Source organism: Ammodytes marinus (genome assembly GCF_949987685.1).
Source record: "Ammodytes marinus genome assembly, chromosome: 5".
NCBI lineage: Eukaryota > Metazoa > Chordata > Actinopteri > Uranoscopiformes > Ammodytidae > Ammodytes > Ammodytes marinus.
Genome location: NC_137234.1, coordinates 20029818 through 20045701, shown reverse-complemented (window position 1 = coordinate 20045701; position 15884 = coordinate 20029818). Strand labels below are relative to the sequence as shown.

General features: G+C 41.4%; 1 protein-coding gene across 1 annotated transcript in view; it reads left to right on the top strand.

Annotated features, from left to right (window-relative positions):
* Nucleotides 1-15884, top strand: part of ldlrad3 (low density lipoprotein receptor class A domain containing 3) — an 81196-nt gene that overhangs the window by 30824 nt on the left and 34488 nt on the right. The window contains exons 3-4 of the mRNA XM_080028146.1: nt 8428-8553; nt 10523-10657. Coding sequence (XP_079884272.1) covers nt 8428-8553; nt 10523-10657 — 261 coding nt within the window. The remainder of the gene's footprint in view (nt 1-8427; nt 8554-10522; nt 10658-15884) is intronic.

The window sequence follows — 15884 nt, the reverse complement described above, 5'->3', positions numbered from 1 at the left end:
TGCATCCTCGCTCAAATTCACCCAGAGTACGCTCACTTTGAACCTTCAGACAAGCCAGTTGCTGATGCAAGCTATCGAGAAGCGCCCTATGCCTCTCAGCTTGTCAGAGGACTATTTGTGTTTATTGTCAACGTCTATACGATACCCGCTCTGGCATAAGTGGGGCCTTATTATCCACAAATACATGGCTATTTGTCACTCAATATCTCTAGAGAAACAAGTCAGTTAGAAGAAAAGGAGAGTGAAAAGAGTGGCGATACAAGAGGAATTCTGTTTGGGGGTCTATTATCTGAAGAGAACACAATCCCTGGAAACTTTAAAGAGTGCAGCTCTGGTTTCTCTGCTAGTTGAATCATTATAATTAGACCCCCCTCCCCTCCCCCCCACACACACACCCCCGTTAAGCAAGCACACACATTTTCACGGGTATGTATATTTAACAGAGTGGGATGGTCGCTTTGCTAACTTAAAAGACAGTTCTTTTAGACTTAGATGACATGAGTAGTGTGTCTCAATGCAGACTTTCAATGAGTAAAATATTGCTAACGGACTGACTATGTTCTTACCTTTACATAACCCCAGTGTGGGGAAATCACACAGTGTATCTGATAATGTCTGGCTTCAGTCCTTTGCAGTCACATCATCATTACTATGGAGCCAGAACAGTGTTGACCATCACAGGATATTACATTTCCTTTCCTCTATAAAATCAGCGAGTGGCTTCTGTAGTAAGTTTTCCGAGAACATTTGTTTTTAAATGGCCTTCAATGGAAGCTTTTTATGAACATCTCGATAACATTATTAGAAAAGTGAAGCATTTAATTGAAGTTTTTAGCTAACCAAATGCTTCTTTCTCGACCTGTGCACAGACAATGTTTGCTTTGCATGTGTGCACTGCATACCTACGCAATAACTTTATGTATATATGATATGTACTTGTGAAAGTATCAAGTCCTTGTGCTCCAGGAGCAGCCTCTATTTTTATCACGTACATTTGCACCGGAAGACAGCTGTAGTTAAGAGTGCAGATCCCCTGTTAAGCCCCTGCTGTTTATCCAGCAGCTTGTGCCGATGTGAGTGTCTCTGAACCAGGGAATCCTGAATGCAGAAATGGTGAGGAGATAAAGGTCATATGTGGTGTCCCATTAATGAGAATTTTGTTTTTGGAAGCCATGTAGCTGACGGGGAGGCACACAAGACGAACTACATGTTTGGACTAGCAAATAAGTGAAGTTATCTTTATTAGTCAATTTTACATGAGGCACATTGAAATTCGTCTTTTTGCATAGCCCCTCTCAAGTTACCACACTTTGGAGGGGGTCAGAAGAACGCAGGGTCAGCCATAGTACAGTGCCCCTGGAGCAGTTTTGGGGTTAAGTGCCTTGCACCACTAGTTTTACAAGTAACACCCTCCTGTCTGGAGCCAGGGATGGAACCAGCGACCTCATTGTTACTGGTCAGCCCCTCTGCGTCTAGGCTATCCTACCACCTGTATGACTATAGGTTAAACATGTAAAGATACATTTTTCATTTGAATCAGTTTGCAAAAACATTCACATTCACTTGCACACTCTGGGTCACATCTGTCCAAATCAGTACAAAGATGTTGTGCAAGACAGAACCACCCACCCATGAACTTGCGGTGGGGACACTTTTTGGCTGACTTTTCATTTCTTACCAGAAGTTGCTTTGCCTCAGAAATGAACTGAATATAGTCAGGTTTTGTTTACCTGACTATATGTTATTCCACAGCTATCAGATGGCGAGGAAGTTCAGAAGATACAAAAACCCGGTCTGCATTTTCTTGCCTCTGTCCTTTATATTTATTTACTTATTATAAGTAGATGTGTCCCAGCCTGCTATATGCCTCATAGGCCCGAGAACTGTGTGTCGAATGGTCAGGGTATGTTTACTCGCTTAGAAAAGACCGGCTTCTCCCTAACCCTCACAAGCCCCGCTGCTCCGCTCTTGTTTGTTTGTTCTCCCGGTCCTCTCTAGCACAAGGGTCAACTTCAGTCATGTAAAGACTTTTTTACTTAAATAACAGTCAGAGGCTGAGAGAAGAGAGGGCAATATCACCAGCCCTCGTCTTATTGCATTAAAGATGCTGCTTATTGTGTTACTGTCCTGTTTTTTGCGCGAGGCCAGAATCCACCCCCCATACAGATCATTTTATATCATGTCCAATATTTTACGGAGCGTAACCTCTGCTTTGCTCTGCATGAATTCAACAGAATTTTGGATGTAATGTAATGTAATCAGTATACATTTTTTTAGGTTTCCCTATGTGTTTGGCCGCGGTCTCAGGGATCTTCAAGCAATGATTTATAGCTAGGCTTGCTGCTGACTAAATGCTCACGCAAAAAGGTCAAAAGCGCCATGGCTACTCTCTAGTGTCCATAACGACAGCCTGTGAGGGTGTGAGGCGAAATGGACACTGACAGAGAAGAGGAGAGAGGCAGGCGAGCTGATGGAGCTTGCCAGGGCCTCAGAGCCAGGATTAGCCTCTTTGCCCTTGTCTCTGCAAAGCATGAGTAGGCGGGAGAAGAGAGATCTGTGGCGCGGCCGGAAGGGTGAACGGACATGATGTATGAAGGAATCATAGAAGGGGGGGTGGGGGGGGCAGTTGGTAGAGAGAGAAAAGAGACAGAGAGGCATAGAAGGGGGGGTGGAGGGGGGGGGGCAGTTGGTAGAGAGAGAAAAGAGACAGAGAGGCATATTTCAAAGGACTGACTGTTCTTCTGAACTAGCATTCCTGCAGGCCGGCTGAGGTTGTGGCCTCCGTGAGAAGCAGAATCAATGATTTCAGAATTCTGCTCTGGCAAAACTACTGTGCAAGTTAAACTTTTACTCTCTGACTGTTAACTAGAGGGGACATCCACAGGGCCAGTGGCTTTTAAAGAACAAAGATCCGAGTGCATTGCCTCCTCCAGACAAAGGGCTTCTCATTCATCATACTGTGAGCAATATCATGGTGACATGCGTAAATATGGGCTCGTCAACATCTCTTGAATCAAGGCTAATGTGCCTTCCTCGCCATTTGTTCATCAAAATGACACTGCCAGTGTTTTCCGTAACAATATATATTTGTAATAAGATAACACTATGTTTTTTCTACTTTCCTTTTAGAGTACTGCTTCCCAGCCTGGGGGGGTCAAGACTCCATAACATCCTTCTATGTTAATGTGTATGGTTTTGCACTAAATACCTAGACACATTTCATAACTGATTCTTATTCCGATTCTGAGAAATACAGGAATGATGACAGCAACTTGGAGGCTCACACAATGGCAATATGTGTGTTGAGTTAGTTTCAAAGTCTGTTATTACTTCACAACTATGTGGGATGTAGCAATTTGGAGCTTATATAACCCGATGCACTGTGTTTATTGATCCCGTAAGCTCTTTACAACAATTAGGATCAAAATAAATGCAGTTCATTGGATTACTCGAATATATCTTCTTGCATTCAAAACACAGCCAACGCCTGAAGCAACATCAATGGTGTATTTCTTTCACGACTGTTCTTACCTCCCCAAAAATGCTCATAACACATTGATTTCAAAAGAGCTGCTAAATGCACATCATCAACAACTCTCCTTGATAGCAGGGGTGGGAAACAACTAAAAAGAATCTTTGAACAAGATTGGTTGAATATCAAGGCTCACACATGGCCTATTCTTTACCAGACCCACTCCGCTGAGGAGAGCAGGAGTTGTCAAGATTAGGAGTGTGTGTTTATGCGATAAGAACAGTGACCAATGCACTGACAGTCATATGCTACTGACAGAGCCTATTGTATTGTGTTGTCTTCTGTTCTGCTTCATTGTGCATATATGTGCTCTTTGCTCTGAGAGTGTGTTTTTGTTAGTGTTTGCGTCTCAGTGTGGGCGTGTACATTTTAGGCGGATATCATGGAACAACAAGCCTGTGTGATTGGAGCAACTGGACTGGTGGTGCATGTCTTGGTCTGTGTGTGTGTTGTTTTAACCCAGCTCGGGTAAAAGAACAAGAAGAGAGCAAAAAAGAAAAGAGAAAAAAAAATGGAAAGAAAATTAAAGAGAATATATAGAGCATTAATAGCAGGAAATGTACGGACAGCAGAGTGGGGTTTAATGGGACTTAAGTGTGGCGCATCCTCCCATGTGCTTAATGGTTGACTCATCCATGAGCTAGTGTAATTTATACCAAGGGAATAGGGATTTAATATTGATTAGGGTCCTACAAAAGGTCTCATACCCTGATTTCATCTCCTGCTCTCTCTCTCTATATATATATCTCTTTTTTCTCTCATCTCGTTTTACCCTCCTAGAATGAATGCCATCCTCGCCCAATCGATAGTCACAAATTAGGCAAGAAAAGGAATCGCTTTGAAATCTTCAAAGGAATAATAAAAAGGATGTCTTGTCATTTAACAATGCTACGTCGGGTGGCGCAACCAATTCACACAAGGCAATGTTAGCGGCACACTGATGCTTTCTATGATGAATATTGCAGCAGGATTGTTATCTGACAGATCACTCGCCGCTTTTTCACCGTATGCCCTTGCATCTCCTTTTTATTGGAAGTTGTTGAAATATTACTGATAGTTTGCACATTCGGGCCCGCCACATGATGTACGGGGGCTACTTGCTTCCTCATCCGAGCACAAAGTTTGATGGCTTTTTGCAAATCGCCAGTGGTCCGTTAACGCTCGGCCACTTGAGATGAATGCCTATTCCTGAATACAAAATGTTATAGTATTGTACAACTAGTATGAAATGTTACAGAATGATTAGTACTGATCCCCGTAGCCCTGTAGACGGAAACTCCCCCCCCACCCTGCTCTTCTTGCTTACACTCTGACTCCATTACCTATTGATTTCCTCCCCTCAGAAATTTGCCCGGCAAGGTCAGGGGAACCTTTTTGAAGTCCTCAGCCGTCTCTCTGCACTTCCTCTGCCTTCTCTGCTCTGCCGCTCACTCGCTTGCTGTTTTCTTTCTTATTAGTGTTATTCCTCCGGTGTTTCTCTTCACTCTGTCAATCATGCATGAGAACCCAAGCGTTAGCCTATACCTGCACCAAACAAGTTATTTGGCACTCTGGCGGAGGACCAAGGAGAGGAAGAAATATACAAGCAGAAGTGTGGAGAGGGGAGTGGAAAGAGCAAAGCGTTCTTCTACATCTACCAACAGGAGTTACTCGGGCGGACATGAACTCTGTAGCCGTGAGACAAGAAGTACAGTTTCAACTTTTTTGTTGCATTATTAAATAATTTTCCCATAAACCCTAAACGTTGCATGTGGCTTCACTCCCTGGCCTGGATACGAACTTTGTGTTTCTTTTTAGGAAGAAATATTGAAGATTTTATGTCCGTAAAAATAAAATACCTGGTAGAAATTCAGATAAAGTTCATTCCACTAATCTCAATTAAAAAGGTTCTTGTGGACAACATTTTCAGCATATGTTCAAATAGGCACCTCTGCATTATGTGTTAATGTCTGGTCTTGTCTCTAGGAGACAGTAAACAGAAAGAACGAGAGAGGGGGCCAATATGTTTATGTTTGTGTGTGCGCCCTCCAACTTAGCATTTTGGCGCGATCCAACCATGTTTCATTCTGCTAGTAGTGATAGTCTCACCTCAAAGACAACAGCTCAACTGCTAGCTTAATTGGTTTTTCATTTGTGCTGCTCAGCTGAACACTGGAACTTAGTTTGGAAGCCGTCCAACACCCTGCCTGCTTTGCTTTTCATAAACAAGTTCTCCAAAAGGCTCGGGGAAGAACATGAAAACATGTGTCACCAAACTGACACAGTTCAAACCAAGAATACGAGTGATGAAAGAGGGGATAAAGTTGCTGCATCAACAGCAGTATTTGAACTTGAGCGGTTAGACGTACTACAGAGGAAAAAAAACAGGACACCGTCACAGGGTTATTGTTTTGTTTTTTTTGGCATCACTTCCAACCTCAATTTTCTCCTTCAAATTCACTTTTTGTCTTCTTACTCTGAAAACTGCTCAGATCAAAGGCTATAAAGAAGCCGTCCGTCCCCCAAAATACATTTAAGCATATTAGCTCTAAACTTCCAACCAGCACCCATAAAATGTCCCTTTGTGAGCCTGCCCTTCGTTTGACTTTTGAGCTAATTTGGAACGCAAACACTTGAGCAGATGAATCCTGCCAGCGATAAAAGTAGTGATGAAGAATCGGGTAAGGGAGGAGGAGGAGGTCAATGAGGATTCTCAGAGCTGTACTTCTAGCCAAGCCTGCCTTGCAAATGAGAAGAAAAGGGAGCCAGGTTCCATGTCTAAGAAAGTTATACAGTATTTCTCCAAGAAGAAACATAACAGGACCAGAACATTTCAAAGGAATCTTTTTTTTACCACAAATATTAAAAAAACAAAATAATCTAGAAAAAGGAGCAACATCCTTGACACATTCTCAGTTTGTAACTAGATTAAAACAAACTGAGAATAAAGCACCATGTTGTGACCAGATGCATTTCAATGTACCCCTCAACAACAGCATGTTTTCTCGTTGCTAGAGCTAGATGCTATGTCTGTTTTCCATCCCCCAGCTCTAATGAATGTGATATATACCATGCAAAATTAGCTTTGGGTGGTTAGGGCCTCTGCCATCCAGGTAAACAAAGGCTTCCCAGACTGTAGACAAGGAGATTGTATTTGCTATCCCTGCTTCCTCCCACGTTCAGCCGATTACATTTCATCCTGGAGACGGGGCGCTCCGAACCTTCCTGGTTGTTATGCCTTAGCCCTCCCCTCTCGCTACACATAATCGCCGCAGCTTGAAAGAGCTCATAAATCAGCCCACCACAATATATTGTAGGGGGAAAAATGTGTGCCCCTGGCATTTGAGACGGCACAATGCCAACCTATGAGCAGGCCAATTCCACCCTTTGTATTCAGTAGAGGGAGAAAAAAAACAAGAGACTGTTCCATGGCTTGCTTTTTAGATGTCTAGTATATGCCCACTCACTTTCCCCCCTCCCCTTCTGTTTGAGTGTGTGGGTTGTTACATCCTTTTGTTGTGTTTAAACTATAACAATGGTGTTCACTCACCGGCATTAACTTCTAGTCTTTAAACTCGTAGCATAACAACGTTTTAGCTGTAATTTGAAGCTTTTTTCTTTCTCTGTCTCCAACAAGTACGATTACGGCCTTAGCTCTCGCACAAAGCAACATTTACAAGTTAAAGCTTTTGTATAATGTTAATTACTGGATGAAGATAATCCATGCATAACAAAGAATTCATTCATTATTATTATCTGTAAATAACAGAGGCTTCACTACGATGTCTTTAGTAGTTGTTGTTTTACTGCCATCATGCTTTAAAGACTCTGAAAACCTGAAAAAATCAATATATGATATCAAAGTCGGCTGTCTCAAGAAGCCTTCACAAAAATCTGATTTGAAATAAATGTTCATAAATATTATAATTTTAGTTTAAAAAAACTGTTGTCCAGACCGTTTGCCAGGACTGTGTGGACGTGGCCGTATCAACCAGTCTCCATGGCAACAGTTTTTATAGAACATTCGGAACTGCCGTGATTCGTTCAAAATATTGATAAGAACCAGAGCATTGCCCTCCTCATCTAAACCCAATTTCTGTAAATTTCAAACGTAAATGACAATATATTTAAATAGGGTTGATAAATATGCCAAACTCTTGTCAGATGCTTCCTATCATGCTAACTCCCCAAATTAAATAATTCAATTTTTTGTTGTGGATTTGGGTTCACTTTCAAATTCAAACTTCCCACAATGATCAAGCTAGAGCGAGGGCCTTTACTTTCTTTCTATCATGTCTTTGCTCCCATCCACCTGATATCTTGTTTTTCTCACTCTGCCGGGAGAAGATCAATGTGTTTGAGTCAAAACTAGGGGTTAGTGCTAAACGGGGGGGATGCCAGGCATTGATGTTGTGCAGGCTCGTCACTCAGTCTCAGGCCTGTCCTGGGAGATAAGACACCGTGGCCTGCTTATAGGCTGATCAATGGCTCAATCAACAAAAACACTCTCCCACACCATTCGCTCCCTTTGTCTTTGTCATTAACTTGTTTTTCTTCTCCTATCGAGTTCTTTGGCCTCGGGATCTTACCCTTTACTTGTCATACTTCAGAGAACGTGAAGATAAGCCATTACAGAACAAAATGAGCTGCGTAATTAATTGGTCTCTGTAACCTAGCGGCTTAAAGCTCGTACAATGGTTAAATGGTTTGCTGGTTTCATTTCACCATTGTATCTGGTCATACATTATTACCTTGAAAACTTTGCTGCCTTATTGATTTGTCCCTTCCATTCCCTTTTTGTGCATCACAGCGGAGGCTAATTCATAGCCATAAAACACAACGTAAACGTAAAGCACTAGAATATGTCCGCATCGCCTTTCGCCTGACCCATTGTTCTTCTTTCCATCTGTTCCCAGCTAAGGTCAAGTCCAAGTGCGCCCCTACATTCTTCGCCTGCGCTAATGGCGTCCACTGCATCATCGGACGTTTCCGCTGTAACGGCTTCAGCGACTGTCCAGACGGGAGTGACGAGAAGAACTGCAGTGAGTCTTAAAATGACCCCTTCAAATAATAGATATCTAGCCGTTAGTGTACTGCTTGTAAAGACAGTAGCAGGTGGAGTACTGAATATTTGTACTTTATGCAAGCACAATTATTCCTGTGAAATCTGAGCAAAGTATTCAAAGGACTGACCATCAATTTAACATGTACAAATCAGTTTACTCAATGTGTGCTACAGCCATATTTTCCTTTGTGACAGCTGTTTCAACTTTTCAACAGAAATGAACGTGTCATAATGATGTCATTAGGGTTAGATAGCCTAAATTACAAACAAGGGGTTGTGGTAGGTTGTGGTAGGTATGGTGAGGTCTGAGATGCTCTTGGTTGCATTATGGGAAATGTAGGATCAAGTGCTTTTGATCTAATAAATAATTCAATAGAATTTTTACTTACGCACAATTAATGAAGTGCATCATAAACTGCTGGAGTGACCCTTTAATCTAGAAATATGCCTCATAAATGAACTACAAAAAACATATACTGTACAAGTTTGCATATACCTTAAAAGTGTAAGTGTAAACAAATGGAACAAACAACACTAAGTGATAAAAATGTATCTATTTATTAAAGAAGCACCAAAGGTAGTTAAGACAAATATAGTTATCCAATTAATATAAAAAACCTACACATCTGTACATCTTCCCCATGTGTTGTCTCCTTTTCACACTTCTACCCTCTACTTCAGTCTTTGATTGTATTCCACTGGGAATACAACAAACAATTAGATGACTTCGCTTTCAACTGACATCTATTTTTGGAGGTTGGACGATTCATTTTTGAAGACAAAGATCTGTGTGTTTTTCCAGAGGCGCAGCACGCACGTGATCATCATGTTACTCTCGCCTTATTTTGGATTAGAGATTGTTTCTAGCATTTTCTTTCCAACCTTGATGCTTTTGCTCTGCTTTAGTATTTGTAATGCCAAAAAAGTATTGCTTGTCTTGAGTTGGAAGCAGAAATGATTTTTGTCCCTCCCTTCAGAGGAAAGCAAAGGAGAATGTCATTCTATAAAGAATGCAATTACTGCACTGATGCTGTCCCTTCCACTTACTATCAAATCCTGCATTTAGAGCAGATAAAAATAGCGGCGACGAGTTATAAATTGCAAATGAAGCATATTGTATTACCTTTTTCAACAAGGCCCGAGTTATCCGAGTAATTTCTTTGCATTTCTTGTATATTCTGACTCTGCAGCACCCTTGTGTCTAGCTTTGCCTGTTAGGCAGGTTAATTCCCATGCATTCAAATACAATGGGAACACCAGGATTCAGTTTCAATCTCTATTATAGGCATATAAGGCATTTTTTTTCAGTTTACCAGTGGGGAGCATTCATCACTCAGTATTGTCAAAGGCAGTGTAGCCTGCATGGCCCCATGCTCTCCATTTTATCTAGCCACTTAAATAGAGCTTTACTCCGCGCTCCCATCACCCACTGCGTCACAACTGAACAATTGTCTGGATCTTCTCACCAGATAATTCTTCCTAATTTGCAAATATTAAAACAAGGACAAACCCCGACCATATGCTAAAGGAAAGTGGTGACGATGGACATAACTTTAAATCTTTATGTGAAGTTTTTCTTTCCATTTGATCGTTATCATACTCCCCTGATCAAAGGCTTTACTTACTACTTAGGCTTTACCAATTTATCCTCTGTAAATCCCCATGAAAATGTAGTACCCCTGCTTTTTCTTTCACATTTAATCTCAACAAAGCGTTGTAAATGGAATTGGATGAGCACCTCGGCAAAAAAAAAACTTCAAACTGCCACTTCAATTATAAATTAAAATAGCTTTTTTTTTTTGTATTAATATGCTCTGAGGCATTTTCTTTGTGTCACTCTCACAGTTGCTCCTGATTTGCAGGTTTTACTGTGAACATTAACCCCTCACTGTAAGTCTGTTTGAATTGACACTTAACCCTTGAACTCTGCCCTGACTCAACCACAGCAGGCGACCCCTTGGTGTGCTCGGAGGCTCGCTTCAAGTGTCGAAACGGCCACTGTGTAGACCGCAGCTTCCTGTGTAACGGACAAGACAACTGTCAAGACAACAGTGACGAGGAGCTCTGCCTAACTACAGCAGGTAAGTCATTGGCTATATGCAAATAAGAAAGACAAAATGAAAAGGGGACATCTATTCAGGCACAGAGAATCAGTGGACAGTGAATCTCAGCAGACTAGAGACATTCCTGATTCATTGCCATTACAAAATACTGCTTCATATGAAAAAAAAGAAAAAGAACTTGGATTTGAACTGCAGCCAATTGTAAAAGAAGACAGCAAAATCAGTCACAAAGCTACGACTAAAACATGTAAAGTAGCTATTTTTTGATGAACGGTGTGCACTTAAATTCGGGGTTTCAGTGAAGGCGGGACATTTCTGAAGTGGAGTATACAGAATGTTAAGACTACACAAGGGTGAATGAGGCAACAGCGATAGGAGAATTTGGGCTTTGAAAAAAAATGAAATCAATGCCAAATATTGACAGCATGTGAATGCCTAAATTCTTGCAAAAAGGCAATATGCTGTAAGTAGAACATTAGAAAGTTATACAAATACTGACTGCTTTAATGTCCTTTTACAAACTACTCTTTCACATGTAGCGTTATTACACAATACCAAGAATGGTCACATTGATGATAATCTTTTATGGTGAGTTTGCTTTCTGGGAAAAACTCTGCAGACGGCACACTAGAAGCCTTTAACATGCTGTGATTCCGTCCGTCAGAAATAGCTTCTTAATAGGGTCTTCAATTATGCTGGATGAGTGAGATAAATATTTCTCAGTTAAAAGGGGAGGTCTTGAAATAGTCATTTCTCTCATATTTCTATCCATTCATTCACCGGGAGTCAACTCTTTAGCAGATTTCCAAACAGGTGGAAGCTTGTAGACAAACAATTGAGCTTTTTCCATCGAACCGAATAATCCCACGATAGAAAAAATTGGAAGATTCTGTCGCTCAATATGTCACACCTGCTGATATTTGTGAAGCTATCACACAAGGGAATTTACTCACCAGTCTGTGCTTCATAAAAACAACAGAAAAGCCATTGACAGATTAACATAGACAACTTTATTCCAAAGAAGACATCGGCTGCTGTGATTTAGTCCCCCCCCCCCAATTTACAAGAACATTCCTCACTATGTCTTTGTTTTACAATTAAAAACAAACAATGGCATCAGTGTTGATATAAGGATATTGAGGAAATGCTTTCTTTTCATTGTAACACACAAACGCTAGCAGTTTCAGTATAATCCCTGACGGTGAGTTGGATGTCTTCAGATACAGAATGTATAGTTTACTGGCAGGTACACCGGATACATCTGGTGCATTCTTATTCCACTGGCAGTTTGGCTCCTCACAGGCAGCTGCTGCCACTCTGGCACAACCGTCAACTTGTGTCAACACTTCAGCTGCACTTTCACTGGCAAGCGGACCTGATTTCTGCCAACAGTCCAACCCGAATGTGCATATAACCCTAGGCAGCAAAACATGGAGCATTTTTTTATTTTTTATTTTTTAAGAGAGAAAAAAAATCTTGTGTCTCCCGATCATTGTCTTTAGGTGCTGTGGTCACGTTGCTTTACTCTATATTTAAAAAAATATCTGTCAGAAATCACAAAAGTGAAAACAGGCTAAGTATACAAACCAAACGCCAACAATAGCCTGACTGCATCCATAGCCCACAAGACAATTATGTTATTATTCATCCTACAGCCAGGCAAAGTCAGCAGAAACTTGATTTAAACTCAAGAGACAACACTGAAAAGGAAAGGAGCCCTGTGGCAGTCACACATTAGACTCCAGAATATAATGGCATTAGATCCCTGGTGAAACTTTTAGATAGCGTTTATTCTCTAGGTAAAATTAAACGCTTCAGTTCCTCCTCGGTTGAAATCGTTTTTTCAAACTGCCGATCTGATAAAAGTTGCGGGAGAGAATTATTCTCCTTATTGTAATATAGCCTACTAATGTGTTACCTCACCAATCTAAACTTGCTATGCCAATCTTTTTTTTATTGAGTTAATTAAGTCAAATTTGTATTAGTTTTATAGAGTCCATCCATCACCGCACACCAGTCCTTTCCAGACCGCAACAGCCCCCTTTTCTGGGAAAAACTATGATTGGATGAATTTGAAAAAGGTTTGCTTATGTTGAAAAACTATCAACAGCCAAGGAAGACACAGAATGATGTAGTAGCTGCTAGGTAGAAAACTTTCTGAATATACTGTTACTCAAATACATTATATCATAAAATGTTTATGCACCTCAGTATGGGCTCAGCAAAGATTTAAGGAGTGCTTTATGGTACATAATATTGCCAGTCTACAAAATTAAAGTGTGCTTCCTTGCAGCGAATTTCTTAGAAGGCCAGCTGTGGTTGACTGGGAGGATGCTGAGACTCAGAATCAGTACAGTACACAGTTTTACCTTTTTCTTAATACAAATGTAAAAAAAAAACATGCAGCGAGGTAGTAAGCCTTTCAGCTTCCACAGAAATATACCAGGGAACCTACGTCCATCCTGAGTGTGTTAGGAGTGTTGTTCCGCTGCTCAAAAGATTCCCTGACATCACTGACTAATTATGTAGCAATAATTGAATGTATGGTGCTGCCCGATAACCGAAAGGTTCTCCTGCTTAATTTGCTGCTGAAAACTTGTGTACGTCAGCGTAAAATACAGGTGTTGGGACGATGTGAGCCTCTTGTTGTTCTGACTTTCAGAACTGATCAAGGAAGAGCAGCTCAGCTTTTTTATTATTATTATTATTATTATTATTATTTATCACAACCCTCAGTGCCTCGGACGGTGTGGAGGCATTGCTGCAGTTTGACTCTCTTTATTTCTCTCTCTCTCTCTCTCTCTCTCTCACACACACACACACACACACACACACACACACACACACACACACACACACACACACACACGCACACAAAGGCACACACACACACCTATGTGCTGCTCTGACTTTGCTTCTCTCCATCATAAGCACAGACCTGCAGGTGACAGATAAGGCATACAATATGTGCTCTAAGCCACCTGAGCACAGCATCTCCTTCCGCCCTAGCTGCCCCAGCTGCCCCAGCTGCTACTTGCGTCAGTGTCTCCACACTTAGTTCCTTGATTTGAATAGGGAGAGAGATCAGCATGCAGCATGTCAGTGGACAGATGACCAAGGCCTTTATAGAGTACTATTTGACTATCCTACCCTAGAGGTGACCCGGTTCTAGATCTGCAGAAGCAGCACCATGCCTTTAGCTTTTTCTATGCCTCCAATGTTTTTATTTCCCATTAGAGTGATTTTGAACCATTTGGCACGGTTAGATTCAAACAGCGCGGCACAGGGCTGCTTTTACAGTTTATCGTTTGTATTTGATGGGTAAATGACTTTTGAAATGGCATGGAGGTGGCGGACAGTGCAATGTAAGGATACACAATCTTCTATAAATGCACTGGTGCAATCATTGCACAGTGAGATAGAAGGAGCAGGATGTGGGGAGCCTGTAATGAATAACACAGATAAAGAAATGGAAAGCAACACCACCGCATAAACATAATATAGTGGAACCTGGAAAGGGGAGTCGTGTGTAGCAATGAATAGCAATGGGCAGCAAGATGGAGGTGAGCACAGAGACAGAGAGAGAGAGAGATAGATAGAGAGAGAGAGAGAGAGAGAGAGAGAGAGAGAGAGAGAGAGAGACAGGTGGTTTAGGAAGAGAAAGGCAGGCAGGGGTTTGGATAGAACGGAGTGAGGAGCGGTGATAAGCAGGAGAGGATGAAAGCAGCATCCATCTCAAGTCGAGCCCCGAGGCGGAGCGGTGTAACTCTGGAAAAGAGAATTGACATGAAAGCTGGTTTTGCAAAGCGGTGCTTCCCTTTTTTTACTCTCCCCACGCCCACGGTCTGTGCTGCTTGCTCATAGCAGGGGATAGAGGGTGCGCTGGTGAGGGAGCCCATGTTGGCCCCTGCAACCAATGGTTTCCCAAGCACCACCGCAGGGCTCACAGGACTGAAAGAAACTTTTCTGAAGATCACGGCACAGACATAGTACAAAGTGATGTGCGAAGAAGTTTTTTTTAAGTGTTTGAAAAAATCCCTTTAGAGTCGTTTTCGAAAAAATATTGATTTTAAATGTTCTCATTATGATTAACACAAGAAGACAAAGAATGTCAGATGGGGTGGTGACTGTGAGAGAGTGTGATAGTGATTGAGTCTCACATCTCTATAGCTGATGGAAGCTTCATCTTGGCCTTTTTTTCTTAAACTGAAGTTGTTTTGACAGAGAAAGTGAGAGAGTGAGGGGACGTGTAAGTGATGTGACGGTGGTATCAGAGTGCCAGAGGAGGGTTTGAACTATTTGGTGGCTTTGTGTGTTTTTGAAGATAAGGTTTGCTTTGTGTTTTGGATGTGTATGTGTTTCAATGTGCATTTGTTATCTCGGTAGACAACGCACACATTTGTCCAAATATAAGTATGTTGTTGTTGGTAAAACAACAAAACAGTGTCAAGCTGTGTCGGGAAAGCTGCACATTCCTGCTTTCATGATGAACTGTAGCTTTTCAACATCACACAAGTAAGATGTATGCTTTCCCTACCACATCACCTCTACAGTACATTTGAATGCCAGTGCCAATAATTGGGCATATGAAATTAATCCATATAGATCTATTAAGGTTCTTTAAACAAAAGGGGCAAATTTAGCAGATAAATATGTTCCAGAAAGGACATTAGTGACACATTTTGGAATACATTTGCACTTTGCTGGATATATCTATTTACACAGGATTGACTGTAAACAATATTGTGTCACTCTTACAACAAAGGAATCACTCCCAAGGGTAGGCTTTTGTTTACACCCTGTTTCAATGTGTTCTGTGGATGCATATTCTGAAATTAACAGACCCCCATAGAGACTGGCAGTAACTCCCTGTGCAAACTAAATAATGTGCATACAAATTTTGCCCATATGTTCCAGGATGTATAACTGCCACAACGCATTTTGCTTCATTATGGTTTTTACCAGTGACCCCATCAGAGTAATCATTGGCCTACAGATCCTCAGAGAACTGTCAGTCATAGTGAGATGTTGCACAGCAAGCTGCTACATGAGTGTACTGTCAAAACAGCTGTCATCACCATTGTGTGTCTGTGTTTGATGAAAATTAATCCATCAACGAACTAAGCATGGCCCAAGATCTGCAAAATAAGGTGGGAGCAGGACTTTTCGGAGAACATGACTATGTCTAATTAAACCTGTCACTTTCTTTTGTATGTATTGATAAGCCTTTGGGCGAGAATCACTT